The 23,396-nt window shown below is 41.1% G+C and overlaps 1 protein-coding gene across 1 annotated transcript in view; it reads right to left on the bottom strand.

Annotated features, from left to right (window-relative positions):
- Window positions 1–255: 255 nt before the first annotated feature.
- HACL1 (2-hydroxyacyl-CoA lyase 1) overlaps window positions 256–23,396 on the bottom strand; it is a 23,818-nt gene continuing 677 nt past the window's right edge. Inside the window, exons 2-17 of the mRNA XM_072153688.1 lie at window positions 23,273–23,377; window positions 15,604–15,644; window positions 13,877–13,957; window positions 13,618–13,690; window positions 12,209–12,286; window positions 11,250–11,344; window positions 10,644–10,756; window positions 9,439–9,574; window positions 8,437–8,542; window positions 6,204–6,287; window positions 4,683–4,784; window positions 4,384–4,538; window positions 3,339–3,497; window positions 2,830–2,937; window positions 2,011–2,197; window positions 256–812 (exon numbers count right to left, since the gene is read on the bottom strand). Coding sequence (XP_072009789.1) covers window positions 780–812; window positions 2,011–2,197; window positions 2,830–2,937; window positions 3,339–3,497; window positions 4,384–4,538; window positions 4,683–4,784; window positions 6,204–6,287; window positions 8,437–8,542; window positions 9,439–9,574; window positions 10,644–10,756; window positions 11,250–11,344; window positions 12,209–12,286; window positions 13,618–13,690; window positions 13,877–13,957; window positions 15,604–15,644; window positions 23,273–23,377 — 1,656 coding nt within the window. The 3' untranslated portion in view covers window positions 256–779. The remainder of the gene's footprint in view (window positions 813–2,010; window positions 2,198–2,829; window positions 2,938–3,338; window positions 3,498–4,383; window positions 4,539–4,682; window positions 4,785–6,203; window positions 6,288–8,436; window positions 8,543–9,438; window positions 9,575–10,643; window positions 10,757–11,249; window positions 11,345–12,208; window positions 12,287–13,617; window positions 13,691–13,876; window positions 13,958–15,603; window positions 15,645–23,272; window positions 23,378–23,396) is intronic.

The following is a 23,396-nucleotide window of genomic DNA, read 5'->3' as shown; positions in this document are numbered from 1 at the left end:
TATATTAAACCACTTTAAAGAAGTTTGTTAACCCTTTAGGTGTTTTTACAGGTGTAAATAAAAAAAAATGGAGGTGCAAATTACAAATTGTAATTTTTTTTTTGGAAAGCACCATAAAATACCATAAAGTTTGATTCCTAATTTCTCCTAAGTATTGCAAAATACTTTCTCCAAACTTTCTCTGTGCTGTAGATCTCTCCTGGACTTAAGATAGTAGACAATAAGAAAATGATCCAGCACCCGCCACCACCAAAGTGTTGCTTCATACTTTATTTCAGCTTCATTTAAAGGGAACCGGTCACCAAATTTGCAATTTAACCATGTGAACCCGTTTCTACGAGACGCAGACAATAATAGATGCAGAGAAAACATTTTTCTGTTTCTCGCCACGAAGGTTACTTCAATTTTTCAACTGTAAAGAGAAAACCTCAGCCTACAATATGCAGTGGGATTTCTTCATATTGATATGATATTTGAATGATTAGTCCTTTTTTAGTATGTATGAGATACATACATATTAGACACACACTGTATGTAATCACTTTAAAATGTCCTGTTAATTATGACAGTAATTCATTAGTTTATAAATAAAACTAAAAGAAATCATAGAGCAAGTTCACTTTTTTTTTTTTTTAGAAATTAAGAGAAAAATCTTAAAATGTTTAATCTGTACAATATTACAGAAGTGTAATTAATACATTCAGTTTGAATTATTGCAACCGCTATCCAATCTGATTCAGACAGATGGTCACATGAAGTGTTTCTTAGTATTCAGCCAATCACAGATTGGAACGTGTCAGCCAAGGAAATTCCTTAAAAGGAAAAAAAAAAACAAGTCAAAATTTAAAAAGTTTATTATCGGATTATAAATGTAATTACCGATAACTCATCAGAAAACACTCTGGCGGATGGAGGAGACCTTGCATTCATTACTATGTGAACAAGCCCATCCCACCACTGATATGGGAGTGGTTTTCAGGGAGGGGACCTGCATACAATACAGGCAGTCCCCGGGTTACATACAAGATAGGTTCTGTAGGTTTGTTCTTAAGTTGAATTTGTATGCAAGTCGGAACTGTATATTTTATAATTGTAACCCCAGCCAAAATTTATTTTGGTCTCGGTGACAGTTGGATTTGAAAAATGTCTTAAGAACCAGGCTTCATTGCAGACACCTTTAGTAACTGTTATAGCTGATCATTGTAGCCGAAGGCTAAAGTACAGTAAATTACCAGAGGGCCGTTTGTAACTAAGGGTTGTCTGTAAGTCGGGTGTTTTTAAGTAGGGGACCGGCTGTAATGACTGCAGACCCACCTCCATCTGCCAGAGGGATATGGGATGTCAAAGGAAGTTCTGAGTCCTATTGCCCAGAGGTCGCATGTCCTATGACACCCACCAGCAACACAGAAACTACACTAGAGTAAAAACAATATGGGTGATTCCACTAGCTTGGTTAAAGGGTCTTATTAGAGGCCAACCCTTTTAATTCAACAAATATATCTCAATCTGAGGACATTATTTTTTAAAAGTCCTACGTAGTCTGCAGTAGCCAATCTACTAATACTTGCAGCATTATAAGAAATCTGTTTAAGATAAATGTGAAATACTAGAGTGAAGATCTATTGCAGGGGTCAGGAACTGTTTTGGCTGAGAGACCTATGAACACCACATATTTCTAAGTGTAATTCCGTGAGAGCCATACAATATGTACATGCTCCCCAGAAGGTAGGTAGCCCCAGGACATTCCACCCCAGTAGAGGGGTAGTCACATCTTGCGAGCCATGTGCAGCCCTCAAAAGAGCTACATATGGTGAGCGAGCCATAGACTCCTAACTAATATATATATATATACACACACACATGTATGAAAGAATGAATGAGTGAGTGAGAGCACTGTGCCCACTTTTCTCCACCAGGACAAGACTTTTGCACTATTCAAGTAGCTCTGTTGAAAGATTTACATATGTCTGACGTAAATGGCTTAATGAAAGGAAAATACCAAGAAGTTACCTGCTTCTTCCGGTCTGACTGTGGATCTATCATGACGTTGATGAGAGAAGGCATAGCTTTATCCAAGAAACTAGAATTTAGTGCTTGCTGCAGCTCTTTCGGGGTGCGCACAAAGTATCCTTTCCCACCAAAGGCCATCATTACCTGCTCATAGCGAGCATTTGGCTTCAGAGAAACGGGAGGTGCTCTAAGAAAACATTGAAATGTCAAAAACAAATTCAGCACCTGCTACTTTTAACAATTCTACTTCCAAGTTTTCAAAAGGGCCTTCTTTTATTAAGTGGCCATTAAAACCTCCACAGATGTCACAGTCTTGATGTAGTTTCTTGCTTTGCATCCTATACAGCTACAGTCATGTGGATAACGCTATGCTTTTATCAGTTTTGCTTTACAAGTTAACATTCTTAGGACCGATATGCGGCAAAATATCGGTCCCCTTTGAAGTCTATGGTGCCCGGCCGTGTGCGGTGACTGGGACATGTTGTCTCACCAAACACTGCGTAATATAGGACATGTCCTATATTTTCCCACGTAACGGTACCGCTGCTGCTCTATGGAGAGGGGAGGGGTGAGCAGTGTTCATCCCTACTCCTCTCCAGCACGTGCGCCATAGGCTAGGCGGGCACACATTTGTGTGAATGGACCCTTAAAAAGGAATATGAATAGATTTTTGGGTATAATTGCTATAGACATAGTGATTTTATCAAACTATATTAAAAAAAACAAAACAAAAAACAGCTCACAGTAATACATTCTGTTACAAGTTTGAATGCAGCCTTTACTGTATAAACTAAAAATTAAAAATAAATGAATACTTACATAGATGCTGGATCCCCAGCCTGCAACATGTTGGTCCATGCCTCTTCATCAAACCCATTATAAATTCCATTGTTATTAACAACAATTATTATAATAGGAAGGTTGTATCTAAGGAAAGAAAAAGTGAAAATTTGCATAATTTGAGTTGGGGATTGGACTGGAGTTGAGACTTTTTCCAAGAGTTTCATTCGAAGGGATCCTGTCACTTAAACTGACCCATACTAACTCAACATGATCTTTAAAAATTGCTATACAGCAGTACAACAATCTCTCGATTCTTCCTCTCCACAAGTGAAAAGTTCCACAGTCGATTTGTAAAGTTGACCCACCCTCTACGCAAATGACCCCATGCGAGTCGGATCATCATATTTTCTCCAAGCTGTGTCCGCCATATTCATGTCCTTCCTGCTCAGCCGTGCCTCTAGTTTTTGTTGCTCCATTTCAGCAAGAACTAAATTCTACACAAATAATTATGTATAAAAGCCATGCAAAAAGACAATTTATCTTACCTGCAAATAGTTTCAACCTCCATACCCGAAAAGCCAAATGCACTATCCCCTTCCACACAAACAACACGCTTTTCTGGGGTCTCATCTTTAACAACCATGGCCGCTGCTATGGCAAATCCCAGTCCGACACCCATTGTGCCAAAGGTTCCAGCATCTAACCTGTTGGAAAAATAGTAACTTGAAATATTTAACAACACAAATAAAACCTAATATTTTAAGTAGGAATGTAAAAAAAAAAACAAAAAAAAAAACACTTTTTTGGTTCCCATGCAGAATAATAAATTACAACCAAGTATGTGTTGTTACATATACAGTACCAAATGCAAGACTCCATAACACCTATATTTTACAGTATTGATCCAGAGGAAGTCAAGAGTCCCTAGTGGACAAACATAAATTATCTTACATAAGGACGGGGACACACACACACACACACACACACACACACACACACACACACACACACACACCACTCCATAGAATACAGCGCCACACACAGTGAATCATGCTCTATTTTTTTGCCTGTGTATGGCGCGGACCCGTACCACCGCCAGTCGTGGGAATGTACCCTTAGGTTTGATTGAGTTCTTTGCAACAAGTTGTGGGAATTTATCTATGACCTGTGTGGCAGATATTTATTCCTGGATTGATAACCAATCGAATCTGATTTGTGATTATACAGAGCTTACAGCATACAGATATACATTAAACCTAAGACAGTAGGCAGTAAGTTGCGAAAGTTTGTGGCACTCCAAAGAGCCAGAATATTGGGGGAAATTTATTAAGGAAAAAATAAATAAATAAGGAGTACAAATTAAGAATAGACAGATCTATACAGTTAGAGATCACATGACCCTCCATCTGCTGCCATTTTATGGACAGGAGTCTCAGTATGATGAGGTAAAAGACAGGAGGCTTCACTTATCAAGAAAGCGGAGCAGAACTATTAATAGACGTATATTGGTAAATTACCTAATATTCTGTCCTCCATAGAATGCGACACAACAAGTAGTAAGAAGGGAGATGATCCCTTTATGTTACTCACCTGTGACGTGGATGAAGGTTTTGAAGTACAGTGCGGCCAATGTCCATTGTATTAGCCCCTTCACTCACAATGATACAATCATTAGGCAAAGCCTCCTTTACACAGCGAAACACTGTATAATAGTTCATCGGGACTGCCGTACCAGATGCCAATTCCTATTTTAAATTTAAAATCTGTTAAAAGCATAAGGGATAAAGCCGACCAAGCCAATCTTTGCAAAACCCGATTGGGAAAAAAAATACACATATTCATCTCTTCAGAAACAATGGGGATAGAGTATATTCAGGATGGATTCTCACCTTTGAGTTTTCCTCATTTGCCTTTATCTTCTTTCTGAGGTTATTCCACCATTCGGTATTGGCTGGATATTTCCAGGTACTCTTTTGCAACTGCTCTAAAAGCTTATAACACAATTCAAAAGTGTTACCTTATGTGATCATTAACTTTTTAAAATATATAAACTTTGTGACATATGTTATGAAGATGTCCAGATAAAGTACAAGGGATAGGCATGTGTGACATGGATAGAGCATCTATGAGGTTAGTGATGTTAGGCAGGGAGCCTGGAATAACAGGTAACGTCAGATTAAATCACTATAGTATCGATGGCAGGGTCTTCATTCTGCATTCAACTGCACCAGGTCTGTATAGCTCACACTGTAGATACTAAATGTAGGCTCCCCTTAGCAATGCTCTAGGGAATAAACTGAGTACAGGATGGGCATGGCTGAATATGTTAAAATGACGTAGTACTGAGGGATACATGTTATATTATTGCAGTTTCAATGTTTGGAGAGAAAAATATCTGGACCGCACATCCACACATAGAATATTCTAAGTCCTCTTAGATACATTAACAATTGAACTCAAGGTTCTTAGTTATACTTTAATAAAATTACATAAGTCCACCAACCACTTCAAGTGGACCTGGTTTTAGTGGGTTCCTACAAATGGTGTGCACCATCGCCACAACACAGTAGCAGTGCGAGGACCAAGACTCAGCAGCCCCCCAGCACCCGTACTGGTGGTCCAAGCCCCCATGGCTCAGGGCTCCGGCTCCCCATCAGCACCGCATAAACAGCAGAGAACATGCAGTAAAGCACTGTGTGAACAGGTCTAGAATGCTCATAATTCCATGTGGTCCGAGATGTATTATTGATTAGAAAATGTTATTGCCGTTTTACTGTCATATGCAATTATGCAACATTGCCTATATAAACAAACATTATGGAGCAAGGTCTAAAAGACTTCCGATCGGAAGATAAAGTTGTTGAAAGGCTTTAAGGGAGGGTTTGTGGGTACTAGAGATGAGCAGACGCAAAGTTTCGGTGAATTCCGCAGCCGAACAGCCAATCCGGCAAACAGATGCCTTTTGCTACTAGCCATGGCCATGACTAGCCATTCACTATTATCAGCCAATCCAGCAATACTTCAGGGTGTGAACCCAAATTGAAACCACTCATCTCTAGTGCAGTCATTTATGACTAACATACAGACAGATTTACCAAACACAATCTTATTTGCCTGCAATCTACTAGAGATGTCATAGCTAGTCTACGCCGATAAACGAAGAATCAGAAATAAAGCCATTGTGGTAGTTGTCCCTTTATCCACTCAACAAAGGTCACAGTTTCTCTTTAAGGTAACAACAGATTTGCATATATTACCTGACATATTAAAAAAAAAAAAACTCAATTCTGTTGTACTTTAAATTACAAAGTTTCCCTTCAGGAAATTTCACATAAGGTTTCCAGTTTGAAGAGCAAGGACAGTGATAAGTGACAATTTAGAAACACATCACACACAGTCTTCTCAATTACCTGCCGAGTCACTGCATTAACATCTCCCAGGAGACTTGCTACAGGTTTTATGTTATTTCCAAGTTCTTCTGCACAAATGTCAACCTGTCAGAGAATAAAATAGCGCTTTTGAATTCAACTTTTAGCACACACATTTTATACGCAGTTATACTTCATTTTTTTTATATAAAGTTAATGTCTGTGTATTAACTCTGCAGATTCCTGGAGCCTCTAAACTGATTGTACATGGTTTTAGAACTATGCTGGACCTATATAAGCAATGAGATGAAAACGCTGAACTGTGACTTTCAAATTACGGTTTGGCAAATTCAATTCAATATTCAGACAGTCAAATATTCATCATCCATTAACTCAATACTCAACTTTCCGCCACCCCCACAGGTCCTCTTCTTGATTTTTGTGGGTGGGCAGATACAGCTCAGTGTGCAATGGCCACCCAAACTGGACAGACAGATGTCGCTGCCCACCCACTGGAATCAAGAAGAGGACCTGTGGGGGTGGCGTAAAGGGAAGTGTACCAATTTTATTTTGTTTAATGTGCTGGACATACTGGTGGCAGGTGGCTGGCTGGCTATATACTGGGGGCAGGGGGCTAGCTGGCTATATACTGGGTGAAGGCTGTGACCAATGCATTTCCCACCCTATGCATATACTTGAGACAATAGGTTTTCCCAGTTTTTATGGTAAAATTTGGTGCCCTGGCTTATGTTCAGGTCTGCTTATACTAGAGTATATTCAGTAATCCTATTGTTGAAGATCTTCAAAAATTCAAAATGATGCTAGAATTTGGCATACCTAATACACAAGGAATTCTACTTTTGTATTGCCCTAATCTAATAATATGTGGTCTACTCATTGAAGGAAATCTACCATCAAAATCAAGCATATTAAACCTGGGGCAATTCCTTTATAGATCCAGGCACCGAGACTTTAAATTTGTTATCCATAACCTCCTTCCTTCTAAAGTCAACTTGTAAAATTATCCTGTAGCTTATACTATCAAGAGCACTCCCTCCCACTATGTGCTGAAACTCTGCCCTTTGTAATATCAATGCAGCAGAGGAAGTGCTGAGTATAAGCAGAGGGGAGGGGAAGACAGTGTTACAGCCTGTGAAGCTACAGCACGAGGGGCTCCTGTAACAACCCCCAGAGCACTTCTGACTGATTTTAGAAGGAAGAAGGCCATGGATAACAAATATAAGAAGATAACCATAGTCACAGTACCTGGATCTATGAGTAAGTGTCCCTGGTTTATCATGATGGTAGAATTCCTTTAAATGTCACTTACAGGTCACATTGTGTTATTTTTGCCTCCTGATATCAAGGATCAGGGACTTCAAATAATCTCTGCCAGGCATCACCCTCTTATATACCAAACACTTCAACAAGCAGCACACCTGGACATCCATAGCTACCTTTATATTTCTGGAGGTGGGGTCTACGGGAGGTATAAGATCTTCATGCCCCACCTACACTACCACCTTAACCCTGTAACATGCTAGGACATCTGTCTGGGACCAAGCCTACCTCATCATGTCACATCTACAGTTATGCTCAAAAGTTTACAAACCCCTGCAGAATTTTATATCTTTGCCTTTTTTCAGAGAACATAAATAAAACACAACCCCCCCACACACACACACACACACACACACACACACACCACACACACACACACCACACACACTTATGGTTAGTTGTTGGATGAAGCCCTTTATAGTCAAACTATTGTGTTTTCTATTTTTATTTGATGACAACCAAAAACATCCAAAAGACCCTGGAAAAAAAGGCAATGAAAGCCCAAATTCTGCATGGGCATGTAAACTTAGATTCATTTATATATGTAATGTATAGGTATGCTCAGAAGTACCATATAGCTTATAATTTGGAACTGGTTAGGGGCCAGGGAAAACTCAAAAATGTTATCATCACTTTTGCTTCAAAAAAATAAACCGGTGGTAGGTTATCTTTTTATTATTTTATAATGCTCAGGATTGAAGTCCAGAGTCTGCTGAAGCAGAGGGCAAGGGTAGATGTTTACTTACATGTCATGTATAGATATATATCATCATTTATTGTAGTAGTCTACATGAGTTAACTGCTTCTCTATATTCCATTTAGTGGTTGCTCAGAGTTCTCATTCTAGTTCCATGTAAACATTTATTACTTTGATATCAGTTTGCACTGTATATTTAAAGCCAAAATATATATATAAATATATATTATTGCTAACCTGAATTATCTTTACACCTTGTCGAAATCGTGGAGGGAGACCAAAGTGCAAAATCCAGTTCAACCTGGCACCCAGTAGCAGGATAACATCAGCATTCAGCAACGCACTGGTAAGAGAACAAAGTATAGTCATAAAAGAAATTACTACTTGTCAGTACATAACAAGCAGTGTAACCGTGTGATAAAAAAATCCAGCCTGAAAATGACATATAGTAAGCATTGGTTCTCAACATTCAATTGAAGGGGGTCCAGCACCAAGCACTTCCACGGACCTGATGTAGCATATGTTCTACAGAGGTGTTGCTGCAAAACTTCCATTTTAAATAGAGTTGTCCTGCAGGAATATGGTCTGAACACTACACAAAAAGTGGATCTGTCTGCTTCCCATTTCATTCTCCATTTTTCAACTGCATTCTATTCTCCGTTTTCCTGCTGGGTGCTGGACTTCAATAATCTATTGCCGAAAACCTATTCTATACTTATGTTATAAATATGTTTAGCCCGTAAAGCCCTTTAATCAATGTATCCATGAATAAACTAGTGTTTAAAGGAAATCTACTATTTGCTTTTATGCATTATAAACCAAACATACCTTGAGAATGCTGTAGCTACACTGATGCAGTTTTGTGTGAGTGGTTTTGCTGAAAAAACACAATTATAAAATCATAATAATAACCTGTGGCTGCTACTGTGGCTGCTCCGGTGCTTCTCCTCTTACCCTAATTATGCACTGCTTCAGAGAATGCTGTATTTACTGTGTTGTCCCTGACAGACAGAAGTAATGAACCACTGCACCATCCCCCAGCTGCTGTATACGAGTGATCCAGCCCAGGTTGATTAGTCCTGTCTGGACAGTTTAGGAAGCTCAGTGTAATGCGTTTATGTACAGCAGCCAGTCTGCATTCAAAAGGCATGTTTGGTTCACAATCACAAATGGTAGATTTTCCTTTAAGAAGTAACTAGCTTTTATTGAGAAGCAATTATACAAAGCTCTGGAAACTACCTGGACCTTGCAGCAGAGACACAGAGTGGATGATTGTCAGGTACAACCCCTTTGCCCATTGGAGTGGGTAAGAAAGGCAGTCCATAATCCTCCACCAATCTTCGAATGTTGTCCTCTGCGCGCGAGTATGCAGCACCTATGAAGAAAAAATATATATATTATATATACATACATACACATTTACACACAATTAGGAAAAATGCCATACATAAAATTCTAGATACATTTGGGATTACTATTCATATCTGTATGAAAAACCAATTGTTAACTTTGGTAAGACTATTCTGATAAAGCGCAAGTAGATACATAATCCATATTCTAGTATAGACATTAAAGGGGTTATCCGGGTATAAAAATTTACTCAGGGCCGGGCTGGGGTGGGCCATTTAAAAATAACAAAAGTGTGCTTACCTCCTCCGGCACCACTTATGTCCCGCGCCACGGTCAGTCTCATCTGTGTGCCGGTTTGTTTACAGGGGCGCACAGGTAGCTTCCGGACGTCCAAAAGTTCCCATCCGACACCATCTACCAGCGCTTACAACACAGAGATGGGGACGGATGGGAGGAGCCGGCCACATCGTGTACCAGAAGTTCCCTGTGTGCGGCTTCTGTGCCTCTGTGAATAAACAGGAGCACGGTTCAGCCGTGCTGGAGGTTGTAAGTACACCTTTATTATTTTTAAATAGCCTGCCCCAGCTCGGCCATAAGCAACTTTTTATGCCAGGATAACCCCTTTAAAGCACCATGTGACGCCAAGTTAAAAAAAATATATAACACCTCCAATAATATGCATAAGAAATCCCTTCCCATTCCACCTGTGTCAGAGATAGTTACCTGTTGAGCTACCCATGTTGAGTATTCACAAAGTGTTCAACTGTATTACTTGACTTTTTTGCAGTCCTGGAGCATTGGTGCTTCCTTACCCTATTCCTTACGTGGTTTGAGCTGCTCTATGCAAAGCTACGTGGCTTTAGCCATTCTCCCTTTCACATACAACATGGAGCCTCAAGATTATTCATGATGCAGATAGCTAAACATAAGATTGCCTCGGTTCTTCACAAGCTATGTGTAAGTTTGCAGAACAAGTCTAGTTCCTTCCCTACTCTCCGAGAAATGTCCAGATTCACGTATGTGTGTGGCTTACGATATAAAGTTGTGAAAATTAAATATAAATATTTTTGTTCCAATAAATGCTTTAGTGATACCTTTCCCAACTATAATCAAAGGGTTCTGGGCACTTTTCAGTGCAGCAACAGCTTTCTGTATTTCAGACGAGTCGGCCAAACTGATAGGACATGGCAAACAGCATTCAGAAAACCTTGGAGAAAGTGAAAAAAAGGTTTTATATAGATTTATAGACCAAAAACCTCATGCACAAAAACATGTAATGGGAATGTGTCCTAGCCATTACTTTCCATGTGCTCACATCTACAGGAGAGGTCCTATACCAGTCTGTCCGTCTATGTCTTCAGGCAGTGATTTTCGATTGACATTGGCGGGGTCAGCAACCACCAATGTCAAACAGGGGATCATGTGTCTATGAGGCCTTACTAATAGAAAAGTAGCACAATTATACCATTTTTACAATAATATGTGGGATATATTGAACTCTGCATCAAAGTTGCTTTTCCACCCCCAACCCCCATTCTTCACACCCTGAACCCATTTGAGGCACCCTATGAAGACAGTAGAGTGTGGAAACTGACTCAGAATAGTCTCTGTAATACTTGATGCAGCCAAGTACAGATTGTATTCCTACCCCATGTGATGTACGCTGAACCTCTATAGACTGAATTCTATCATGAACTTACCTTACAGCATTCCGGTCAATCATTTTGTTAACAAAGTCTCCAGGAATATCAATATAACAGGCACCAGGCCGACCGTACATGCTAGTTCTCACAGCCTGGGGAAGATAAAAGTGATCATATGGCCGTCATTATTCTCATGTGATCCTCTAACTTTAGAGCAGCGTTATAATCAGTTAAATCCAAGTTGTCCCAGATCAGCAAATGAATATTATTGTTTGTAGAATAAAAAGTTCTACAATTTTCCAATATACTTTCTGTATCAAGTCCTCACGGTTTTCTAGATATCTGCTTGCTGCAATCCTATATAAAGCTTCATTGTTTACTTCCAGTGGATAGAAATCTGTCCATGGTCATGTGACATTCATACAGGTGCACAGCTCATTACAACATACACATTATATAACTTTTCATTATACAAACAATAATATTTATTTGCTGAAATGTGGCAACCCCCTTTAGTGTTTTCTCTTGGGCATATCTGCTGCCTTTACTTAATAGCTTACAATATTTTTTTTCTATGATACTATTTATTGGTTATTAGCCATAACCAAATAACCATTGCTGGAAGGCCAAGTATTGTGACTTTTTTTCTACCTACACTACCCTCATGCTAGGGATTTGGGGGCAGGCTATAGCAGGAACTGCCATAGAATTTTTTGCTGGAGCCCCTTAGTATATCGAGTGCACCTGGTGCGGTTTTGTGGGAGCGAGTTAAGGTGAGCAATTCTCCCCCATATTGGAAAGGGGGAGGAAAAGTTTCTACTGAGGGGCATTGTGGTTACTGCAGGGCATTGTTCGAGCTGTGGCTACCTGGGGCACGGTGTGGGCTATGGCTACTATAGACACTGTGGCTATTGGGTGGCATTGTTGGGGCTCTGGCTACGAGGGGCACTCTCCAGGTAACTACCTTATGTAGATACAATCTTACACATAAATTTGGGCAGTCTCTTTAAACGTACCTTTTCAATCACAGATGGGATGGCTTCCAAGCTGCTAGGTCTAGCAGAAAATTTACTGTATAGTCTGCAAGTTTCCACCTAAAATGAATACAGAAAATCACATGGCCTTCTAAAATGTATTGCCTTGTATAACTGCCATCTTATACCATGCTATGTACAGGCAGTCCCCAAGTTACATACAAAATAGGTTCTATAGGTTTGTATGCAAGTTGGATCAGGTATATTTTATAGTACAATTCAGACAAAATTATTTTTTGGTCCCTGTGACATTTGGATTTCAAACATTTTGGGTTGACAAGGGAAAGTATTAACTATAAAGTTTTATTGATCATTGTAGCCTGGGACAATAGTTCAGCATAATAATTACCAGCAACCAGATAGGCCAAGAATGGCGGAGAGGTCCATAACTAGGGGTCATCTGCAAGTCAGTGCTGCCTGTGCTTCCTAAACAGTGGATAAGTTGAGTAACCAATATGCAACCTTTGCCACAAACGGGTGCATATATTTATTTCCACACATTTACCTTATAGCAGTTCTTGTTTTTATTTCGATGCCTCATTGGCCAATTTTGTAAACTGAGGAAAATTTTAACCCCTTAACGGCCTGGCCCTTTTTAGTTTTTTCACTTCCATTTTTCACTCCCCACCTTCAAAAATCTATAACTTTTTTTTATCTTTCCACGTAAAGAGTTCTGTGATGGCTTGTTTTCTGCGTAACAAATTGCACTTCATAGAGATGGTATTTAATTTTCAATGTCGAGTACTGGGAAGCGGGAAAAAAAAATTCCAAATACAGTGAAAAAAATGCATTTCGCCATTTTCTTGTGGGCTTGGATTTTATGGCTTTCACGGTGTGCCCAAAATGACATGTCTACTTTATTCTTTGGGTCGGTGCATTCACGGGGATACCAAATTTGTATAGGTTTTATAATGTTTTCATACATTTACAAAAATTAAAACCTGATATAATATTTATATCAGTTCTGGGAATGGGGAGCGATTAGAATTTTTAGTTGTTTTTTTTTTTATAATAATTTTTTTTTATTCATATTTTTACTATTTTTCAGACTCCCTAGGGTACTTTAACCCTAGGTTTTCTGATCGATCCTAACATATACTGCCATACTACAGTATGGCAGTGTATGGGGATTTTCCTCCATATTCATTACAATTTGCTAATGATAGGGTTAATACGAGTCAGCCTCGGGTCTTCGGAAGTCCCAAGGCTGTCATGGCGACGGATTGCCACTCCCGGATGTCATCGGGAAAACACCCACGATCAGTGCTAGCCCTCTCCATGCACTGGGACCCGATAAGGGGTTAAAGGCTGCATCAATTGAATCAAATATCTTGCAACCTCAGACATTCCCCTCATGATAAATCTACTCTAAAGAGAAGGAGCTAATATACCTGAGGGAATTCTTGGAAAGCGCCCATTGTTTCTTGGTTAGTATCAGATGAGCCTCCGAGGACAATGACTGGCCTAGGAGGGAAATACAGAAAGGCGAATTATATGGATGCTCCTCCCCTACGATGGTGGTTTACTTCCACTAAAATTACAGTAGGTTGCAATGCCGCAAAGTTTTACTGTGACTAATGCAAAATACTATGGTACTTGAATTTAAAAATAATTCACTCTTTAACAATATCACTACTATGTATTCCTCACCAGCAGTTCATGTTAGAATTCGCCATGCCACTAAGAGCATGAATGAGTCCTGGTCCAGATACTACAAGGCACACAGCGGGTCTGGAGGAGTAAAATAAATCTGCATCAATACAGACACATACAAACAAAGTCCAATAGTCATTTACAACCTTCAAGTAAATTGCTGATGTTGTGTACGAAAAACACAATGGGGTTTATTTACTAAGGGTCCCACGGATCACACTTTTGTCAGCAATTTTTTGGGATTTGCGCTGCTGTGACAGGTATTTAGAAGGGGATTGTGTCGCACGCAATCGGAAAGCGCCGACTTTCATGCGGGAAAAATTGGGGGGCGGCCGTCAGACGATCCGACCAATTTGGACTACGCGCGGGATTTAACTTTAAAATTGTGTCAAGACAATGCACTTACCGTATTTTTCGGACTATAAGACGCTTCTTACTATAGGACGCACCCCAGATTTAGGCTTCCAAAAATAGGAAAAATACATTTTATACCAATTAAAATATCCCTGTTGGTCGCACTAAAGCACAGCACACACAGACATACATTTACACACTCAGCTCACCTATACACACACACACACACACTCAGCTCACTTATACACACACACACACACACACACTTCCCCCATTCCCCTTCTTCTTACCCTATCCCAGTGCAGCATGACAGTATGAGACCTGCGGTGATGTAAGAATCCTCACCACAGGTCCTGTACCAGTAGGACATCGGGGAGAGGTAAGAGTAGTCCGGAGCCTCTCCTCTCTGGCAGATCGGGTGCAGCTCTATATCAGAGCATCACCCGATCTGCCTTACAGGGGTCAGGAGGGTCTGGCAGCGCTGGATCCTCCTGACCTCCGGACTATAAGACGCAGAGACTTTTTAGCAAGATTTTTTCTTGCTAAAAAGTGCGTCTTATAGTCCAGAAAATACGGTACATGCACCAGGAAGAAGAAGCTGAACTCCGGCGGACCTGACTGGGGAAGCGACACATGTAGGATATAGGGCGCACGATCTTAGTGAAGGGCAGGAGAAAGCATTATCGTCGGACAACGCACAGCAGGAATCGCGACCGGATAAGTAAATGTGCCCCAATGTGTTTCACCATCTGATGCTAATAACTTTTTCATACTTTGTTTTACAAAGCAGTGGAAGATGCATTTATTTGCAAAATCAGTTTTCATTGTTACCATTTTGAGGACCGTGCAACCTTTTAAATACTTTTTATTATTATTTTTTATGCAATGTAAAATGATATAAAAGTTGTGGTTTTGACATCTGGGCTCTATTTTCTGTTATGAGGGTCATAACGCCAGCAATAAACATTTTTATATTTTGACAGACTGGACATTTTGGGACATGGCAAAACTTATATTTTTGGTCCTTAAGTTTTATATCAGTTCTAAGGGAAGGGGGGTGATTTGAATTTTTAGGGGGTTTTTTTAATCATTTTTTTTTTTTTTTTTTTAAGACCCCTCCTAGGGCAATTTAATAGAAATAAACAGAGTAAAACAGTACAAATGTAACCTTAGGGTAGCTACACATATTCAGGATCTGATCAGTATTTTTCATCAGTATTTGTAAGCCAACACCAGGAATGGTCCAAAACATGTAACAGATACAGATTATTTAATTATACATTTTCTCGACGTAGATTCCACTTAGGGTTTGCATACAAATACCATTGTATTATCTCACTCTTCAGCAACACTCCCAATGCTGTGCTTACCTGCCTGTGAGATATCCCACAGCAGAGGCAGCATAGCAAGCCTGAAAAGCAGTAAAAAAAGAAAATAAAATAAATATTATTATTATTAAATGCAAAAGAACATTTACAAGGCAGTGAAGTTTTCTTGTCAGTTATTATACGTGCACAGAATTTTCAATAAGCTTTAACCCTTAAAGGACACCTGTCATCAGGTCTCTGTCACTAGTCCTATCACCTCTACCTGTTGGAGCAGCTCACAAGGATCCCATCCCAGCCTTTATCTAGTTATTTCATACATTAATCATTATAAAATCATCTATTCTTTATCATATAAATGAGGCTGGTCACATGGTCAGAGGCAGTGATGTCACCCCTGTTACCCCTCCCCTCTCCTCCCCCTGCTCATGTCTGTGTGTAATGTATAGTAAAGCATGGCTAGTATCTGCTGTGACATGCTGCATCCTCCTAATATACAGGTGAGCAGGGGCGTTACTAGGGTGGGAAAAGATCCGGGGCACGGGCCCCAATGCATTTTGGACTTTCAGACTTATAGTAATGCCCCCTCCTGTACATAGCCCCCTCACATGTGGTTGTGCCAATAACAACTTTACTGAAGGTATATACAGCTACAGAAATCCTGACTTGCATCCAGTGACTGCTGGTGACATGTCCACTTCACTATTAGGGTGGTGGCACACGTGATGTTTTGAACCCCTTTTAGTCTGTTTTTAGTCATGTGTTTTCAGTCCATTAAAAACACATCCGTTTTTGACCGGTTTTCCTAATTATCTTAATTAAAGCAAACAAAAATGGATGGGTTTTCAAAAAATGGACTAAAAACGGGCTCAAAACGCCACATGTGCCACCACCCTTAGGCCCAGCATCACCACGTCTCCTTTCTGTGGAGTTCACCACACAGACATCTTATGTCCTTCATTGTCCCGAAATCTTGGTTCTCCGAAGTTATGTTCACATGTTGCAGTTACAAATGCATCGCTATCAGCTTTGAGAAGGTTTTAGGTGCAGTTTTTTTATTTTAACAAGTGAAAGACATTTGTCGAAAAGGTCTCCCCTTCAAACTCAAATTCACCCATTCAGATCATGTCTTTGCAAGCGCAGACAAAGCGCTACGTGTGGCACCAGCTTTACAGTACTTAGGCTGCGCTCACAGGTTTGCAGCTAAACAAATACAAGACACCAGGCGCTCTTATCCATCACATAACCATCACTGGAAACTCATGTGAGATCAAACCTAGGCCCTTCCTACTACCACGTGTGAACACGCCCCAAGAAATGTCTTACACACAGATGCCCCGGCAATGCGCCCCACACACAGATGCCCCGGCAATGCGCCCCACACACAGATGTGCAACATCCCCCACCGGGGCCTAGCCCTTGAGGTGAGGCCTGGAGACAGCCGGAGCCCGCGGTACCGGAGTGGCTGGCGGTTGCGGCCTAAGCACGCTATTGTCACGGTGCTTGGTACGGGGGAACCGGAGGGCTGTCCCACAGCCTGGCAGGTCTCCAGCAGGGTGGTGTTGGCAAGAAATGATGAGGGAGAGGCTGCTATAGCGGATCTCCCTGGGGCAACCCCTTAATGTCCCGAGTGTGAGTCTCTGGGTGATGGACAGGGTGCCGGTGATGAAGGCAGCCGTATTAGCAGGGACCAGACGGAGACAGAAGTTGAAGAAAACAACTTACAGTTCTTTATTTGAACCGGCAGGAACCGCAGCAACGTGCCTTTAACAGGGAGATGGAGTGCTGAGATGTGAGTTGGAGGGAGCCTCAGGAGATAGTTCACCAGCCTGGATGTAGAGGGCAGGCTGGGAGGTAGCTGTGTCCTGGTAGGAAGCTTCAGCTTGTCCTGTAGGGCTTCAGGTATCACCTTTAAAGGTAAGATGATACCCCTTTTCCTCACTACACTAACTCTAGTCTTCTTGCTCCACTCTTCAGAGGCAGGGGCTAGGCTCTTCCTGCTCTGGTATGGGCTAGACAGAAATTGCTCACTCACTCACTGATCTCTAGTATTCTCCTACACTAGAATCTCTCTGAAATAAGATCTCCAGAACATTCCTGGCCAGGGGTTTTATTACCTTCCTTTGGTCAGGTGGTGGCTGCTCCTCCAATCACATCTCAGCTTACAGAGGACAGGATGTAACACAGATCATTGGACAATAGCATCTTGCATCATACAAAAACACTTAACTCCTGCCTTGCCAGGCAGGATTCACCACTGCAATACCCCTATGTCCTATCAGGACCATGTAGTGTAGTGTGATTACATGCAGGTGGGACGTATTCGCAAACCCTCCCTCGCCATTGCATCGGCGAGGGTGTTGCAGGTGCCCCGGCAATGCGCCCCACACACAGATGCCCCGGCAATGCGCCCCACACACAGATGCCCCGGCAATGCGCCCCACACACAGATCCCCCGGCAATGCGCCCCACACACAGATCCCCCGGCAATGCGCCCCACACACAGATCCCCCGGCAATGCGCCCCACACACAGATCCCCCTGCAATGCGCCCCACACACAGATCCCCCTGCAATGCGCCCCACACACAGATCCCCCTGCAATGCGCCCCACACACAGATCCCCCTGCAATGCGCCCCACACACAGATCCCCCTGCAATGCGCCCCACACACAGATCCCCCTGCAATGCGCCCCACACACAGATCCCCCTGTAATGTGCCCCATACAGATCCCCTTGTAATGTGCCCCATACAGATCCCCCTGTAATGTGCCCCACACAGATCTCCCTCTCACCTCACTTACTCACTCGTGCAGCTCCGTGCACTTCTTCCCCCTGCAGGTCATGTGATCGTGACATCATCACAGGTCCTGCAGAGGAAGCAGTGTACATTGTCTTATCACGATCTATGTCGAGAGTAAATGGATCGTGAAGAGAGAGAGGAGGATGCCCGGGCAGCGAGACAAATGTCTTGCTGACCCAGGGAGATCCGGGGCAGGAGGCCCGGATCTTTTGACCTAGCGACGCCCCTGCAGGTGAGAGACACAGACATCAGCTACACATGAATCTGACATGTTCTGCTATAACATGGCTGCCTGGAGCTACTGTATCTCTCCTATACACACACACATGCACACACAGGCTGCAGGGGGCGTGGCCACCAGCACCAGGAAGCACATCATTATACAGCCTCACATCATTATACAGGCTGTCAGTCAAGCACTGGGGGTGTGGCTGTGCCTCCCACTCATGAATAGAGTGGATAGCTTGAATATGCTAATGCTTCATTGGACATTTCACAGGTCATTTGCATACAGCTTTAGGACCTCATTGCTTAGGTTTACAGACATATAGAGGGACAATGAAGGGATAGAGGCAATGCTCTCAAATGGCAGTTTATGAAAATATATTTAGTTTAGGGGGGTTATTTTGCATGACGGGTTCTCTTTAAGGACCAAGCCACTTTAGGACTTTTGGACCAAGCACAATTTTTAAAATCTGCCCTGTGTCACTATAAGTGGTTAAAACCTTCGAATGCTTTAACATAGACACATTGTACTTTAAACAGGTGGAAAAATTTTGATGATAACTTTGTTTAAAGGGGTATTCCAGGAATATGAATGTCTGATACGAAAACCCATGATGCTTTAAATAAACAAATGTAACAAAACTCAATGTCATTAGTCACAAAATGGAGCTTAAATAGTTTGATTTTATAGTTATAACCAAGATGGTCGCCACTGGAAACTACAAGTCCCACGATTCTTTAGTTCTTAGTATCTCCTCCTCTTGGTGATGATCTAACAAGTTTTCTTGCTCTGTTACCATAGTAATGTTGTGTAACTGCCATCACAAAAACACTGGCCATACCGGATGCACTGCAACCAACCGACTACAGCCAAACAAAGTGGTGATCACATGACCTGCCCAGGCATGTGCAGGACATGTGATGTGGACATGTGACTGTAATTCTTCATTACAGTCTACGTCACCAGAATTTTTCTGCCAAGGGGAGCAAAATTTTAAATAACAACTAATTACATATTAGCTTATATTTTAAGGACCCATTTAAATATGAATTATGCAAATTCCTGGAATACCCCTTTAATTTAAATTTGGCAAAAATTCACAATTTTCAAAGTTCTACATTTTATTTGCTTTTCAGAGAGACGTCATTGCACCCAAATTACTTAATAGTTAACATTTCCCCATTGCTTTATGTTGGCATGTTTTTTATGCTTCCTCTGATTTTTCTAGGATGTGATATGGCTTAGAATTTTTGCATGCAATTTAAAAAAAAAAAAAAAAAAATTATATATATATATATATATATATATATATATATATATATATATATATATAGCCAAAACCTCATACACCATAAATTACCCCATTATAGAAACTACACCTTTCCATGCATCAGAAACCAACTTTAAGGTGTTAAAACAAAATAGAGGTGGAATTTACAATTTGTAATTTTTTTTGGGACAATACATTCATTTTGGCCCAAAAATTAAAAACTCAATGGATTAAATGACGAAAATCTCCACACAGTTTGCTACCCAATTTCTCCTGAGTATGCCAATACCTAAAAGTGTTGGTAACCCGCTACATGGACACACGGCCGGGCATAGATGGGAAGCAGCGCCATTCAGAGTAGATCTGCATTGTCAAATTTTACAGGCTATAAACTGTTTACATTTTTTTCTAATGTGGCCACATGGAGGCTTATTTTTTTCCTGCACGAGATCCACTTTACAGGTACACCGTGGGTGGTACGGTGGCTGAGGGAGTAGCACTTCTGCCTTGCAGCACTGGGGTCCTGGGTTTGAATCCCGACCAGGTCAACATCTGCAAAGAGTTTGTATGTTCTCTACGTGTTTGCGTGGGTTTACTCCGGGTACTCCGGTTTCCTCCCACACTCCAAAACATACTGGTAGGTTGATTAGGTTGTGAGCCCCATGGGGACAGGGACCAATCTGACATGCTTTGTGCAGCGCTGCGTAATCTGTGTGCGCTATATAAATAAAGAATTATTAAAGAGTTATTACATCATTTAGGGGGTTTAAATAGCTAATTGATGAGATTTTATTAACTCGTTCTTGGTGGGGATAAGAAAATCATTAATTCTGGTTTAGGGGTTTTAGCCATTATTTTTATAGTACGGTGCTCACATTTACAGTATAAGTGTCCTGTCTAACTATGCACGAGAAAGAACATGCAAACTTCTTGCACATGTATTTATAGAGTGTCTTCCCCAGTATTGTATCGAGGCTGCTCTGTGTCTGACAAGAAAGAAAAAATGTGCACCTAAAGGAGCGAGTTACTGTTTAGTTGGACCCAGCGCCAGAATCATGTCCCACATGAGGCACAATTGTGTCTGTGCCACTTTTCTGCAGCATGAACAAATGGTGCATTCTGCCGGAGCAGTGCAGGGGGCGCCATTTTATGACTCTGGCGCACCCTGCACACTTCACAGCACACTGCACTTAGTACACTTTGCACTGTTTTTGATAAATGCGGGCCAATATGTTATCTTTATCCTATGGGTCAGCACGATTACAGTGATACCTCATTTATATAACTTTTTTTAATGGTTGACTTGTTTTCCAGAATACAGAACTCATTTGGTGAAAAAGAGGCATAGCATTTTAATTGCTTTTGTATACTAAGTCGTTTTAGGTCAGGCTGTCCTTCTTATTGGTATTGTGTTGGGGTAAATGTTACATATTGATCACTTTTTATGAGGTTAGATGTACAAATTTTGCATTTTTTTAATTTTTTTTTTAATTAAGTTTACCATACGGGTTCTGTATCAAACTCGTTACCCGTTTATATTGAGAAATGTGACTGTTATATATATATCTTTATTCATTCTATCGCCATCTCATTTGTTAGCCTGGGAGTCCAGCTGTCACACAAAGCCAACTCCCACAGCTATTTCACAGGCTTTGCTTCTGAGCCCCGGCAATCGCTGAAACATACATGCATGTCAGAATGCATTATGGTATGTAACAAATGTCCACATATAAGCCAAAATGTAGCTCAAAAATATACAGTTTTTATTAAACAAAAACACCATAAAAACACTTAAAAAAGGCATGTACACATAACATGCTACATCAGGGTTTGGTTATGATGAAACCAAAAATATACCCCTCCACAATATCCCCATAACAATAAGGTTGCAACAGCAAAAAAGTGCTCATGGATCATGTATAAGCAGCCAGCAATTAGGTAATAGGAGCACATACCAGTGCTATTATGACTCTGTGGATATCGGGCTCATTTCAGCCTTTATGTATTACCTGCATGTATCTTTTTCAATAGCACTGCTGCTTATACATGATCCATGAGCACTTTTTTGCTGTTGCAACCTTATTGTTATGGGGATATTGTGGAGGGGTATATTTTTGGTTTCATCATAACCAAACCCTGATGTAGCATGTTATGTGTACATGCCTTTTTTAAGTGTTTTTATGGTGTTTTTGTTTAATAAAAACTGTATATTTTTGAGCTACATTTTGGCTTATATGTGGACATTTGTTACACACCACTCTGTTTTTGTGCAAATAATTTAATACTCATGGTGTGGGTCCCATTTCATATGGACTTGATGGCAGTTCTTGCCACATTTTTGCATATTTAGAATGCATTATGGTGTCAAAACTCAAAAATGTGTTTTGCAATGGTTACTTTAGAAAGAAAGCGGCATTACTGTCATATGGGAGGAGATGTGCTGCTGATAATCCTGCAGGTTACATAGAAGGTGCAGGCAGTGACAAGCAAGAGTCTGCTTAATTGTTAGTTATTAACAGATTATTTAAGGTGCCTGCTGGGATAATGATATTTGATCATATAACAGGTACAGTTGCAGCCTGGAAATTAGGGCTTTCACACATGGCAAGCCAACAACATCTACTGGCACCTTAAAACAGGTACAGGTACAGCGTGGCTGTTCGGCAGGCAGATGGGACGGGACGTTCATGCTTTACATTTCTATATGATGCAGGGACTCCCGTCCACTGCACTTGTACAGCCTGTGGAATAGGGGAACTATACGGCACATCTACACAGGCTGCCCTTATTGATGGTAGACTGCCCCCAATGACTTACTTGCTTGATTGTTTGTTAAGTTCTCTAGGGGATGGCATGTTTTTTTTATTTTTTAATCCTCGAGTGGCCAGATTCAAATAATCAAAATGACTTTATAAAAGCCCGAGGCGCTCTGGACAACGTCACCGAAACGCCTCTTGGCTCCGCCGTTTTATAATCTATGCACATCCCCAATATTCTCCCCTCATCCCACGCACAGACAGCTCGTGAAGTCACCTGGCTGTCGTGGACCATGATGAGAGGGTGCAGATGAGGATGAGCGGAGTGTGTTGTGAGTGGCGGTGTGCATAGATTATGAGATGGCAGAGCCAAGAGTCGCTCCGGATGATGTCATTGCAGTGCCTCTTGGATCAGGCTCATTGGCAAATTTTTATAAAATCGCTTTTACATGAACCCAACGCATCCAGGATTAAAGAAACACTGTTCCATCCCCTAGAGAACTTAATAAGTAAGTGAGGGCCGTCTAGCATCAGTAAATCTGATGGTAGATGTCCTTTAAGAGAGAAACACAAGGCCTTGCTGTGTCACCCCCTCGGTGTCCACATGAATATGGGTGCAAAAGAAAGTAATGTCTATAAATGCAGACGCCTCGGTACTTACAGCTTGCTCATTTCTCATGCCCACATACTTGATCCCAGCGACTTGAGCAGCGATTGCGACTTCAATGACCGGAATTCCGACTATACCAAACATATACTTCACATTCTGAGAAAGACGGACAAAG

This window comes from Engystomops pustulosus, chromosome 5 (assembly GCF_040894005.1).
Source record: "Engystomops pustulosus chromosome 5, aEngPut4.maternal, whole genome shotgun sequence".
Taxonomy (NCBI): Eukaryota; Metazoa; Chordata; class Amphibia; order Anura; family Leptodactylidae; genus Engystomops; species Engystomops pustulosus.
Note: the sequence above shows the minus strand (reverse complement) of the source record. Positions and strands in the feature narration are given on the sequence as shown.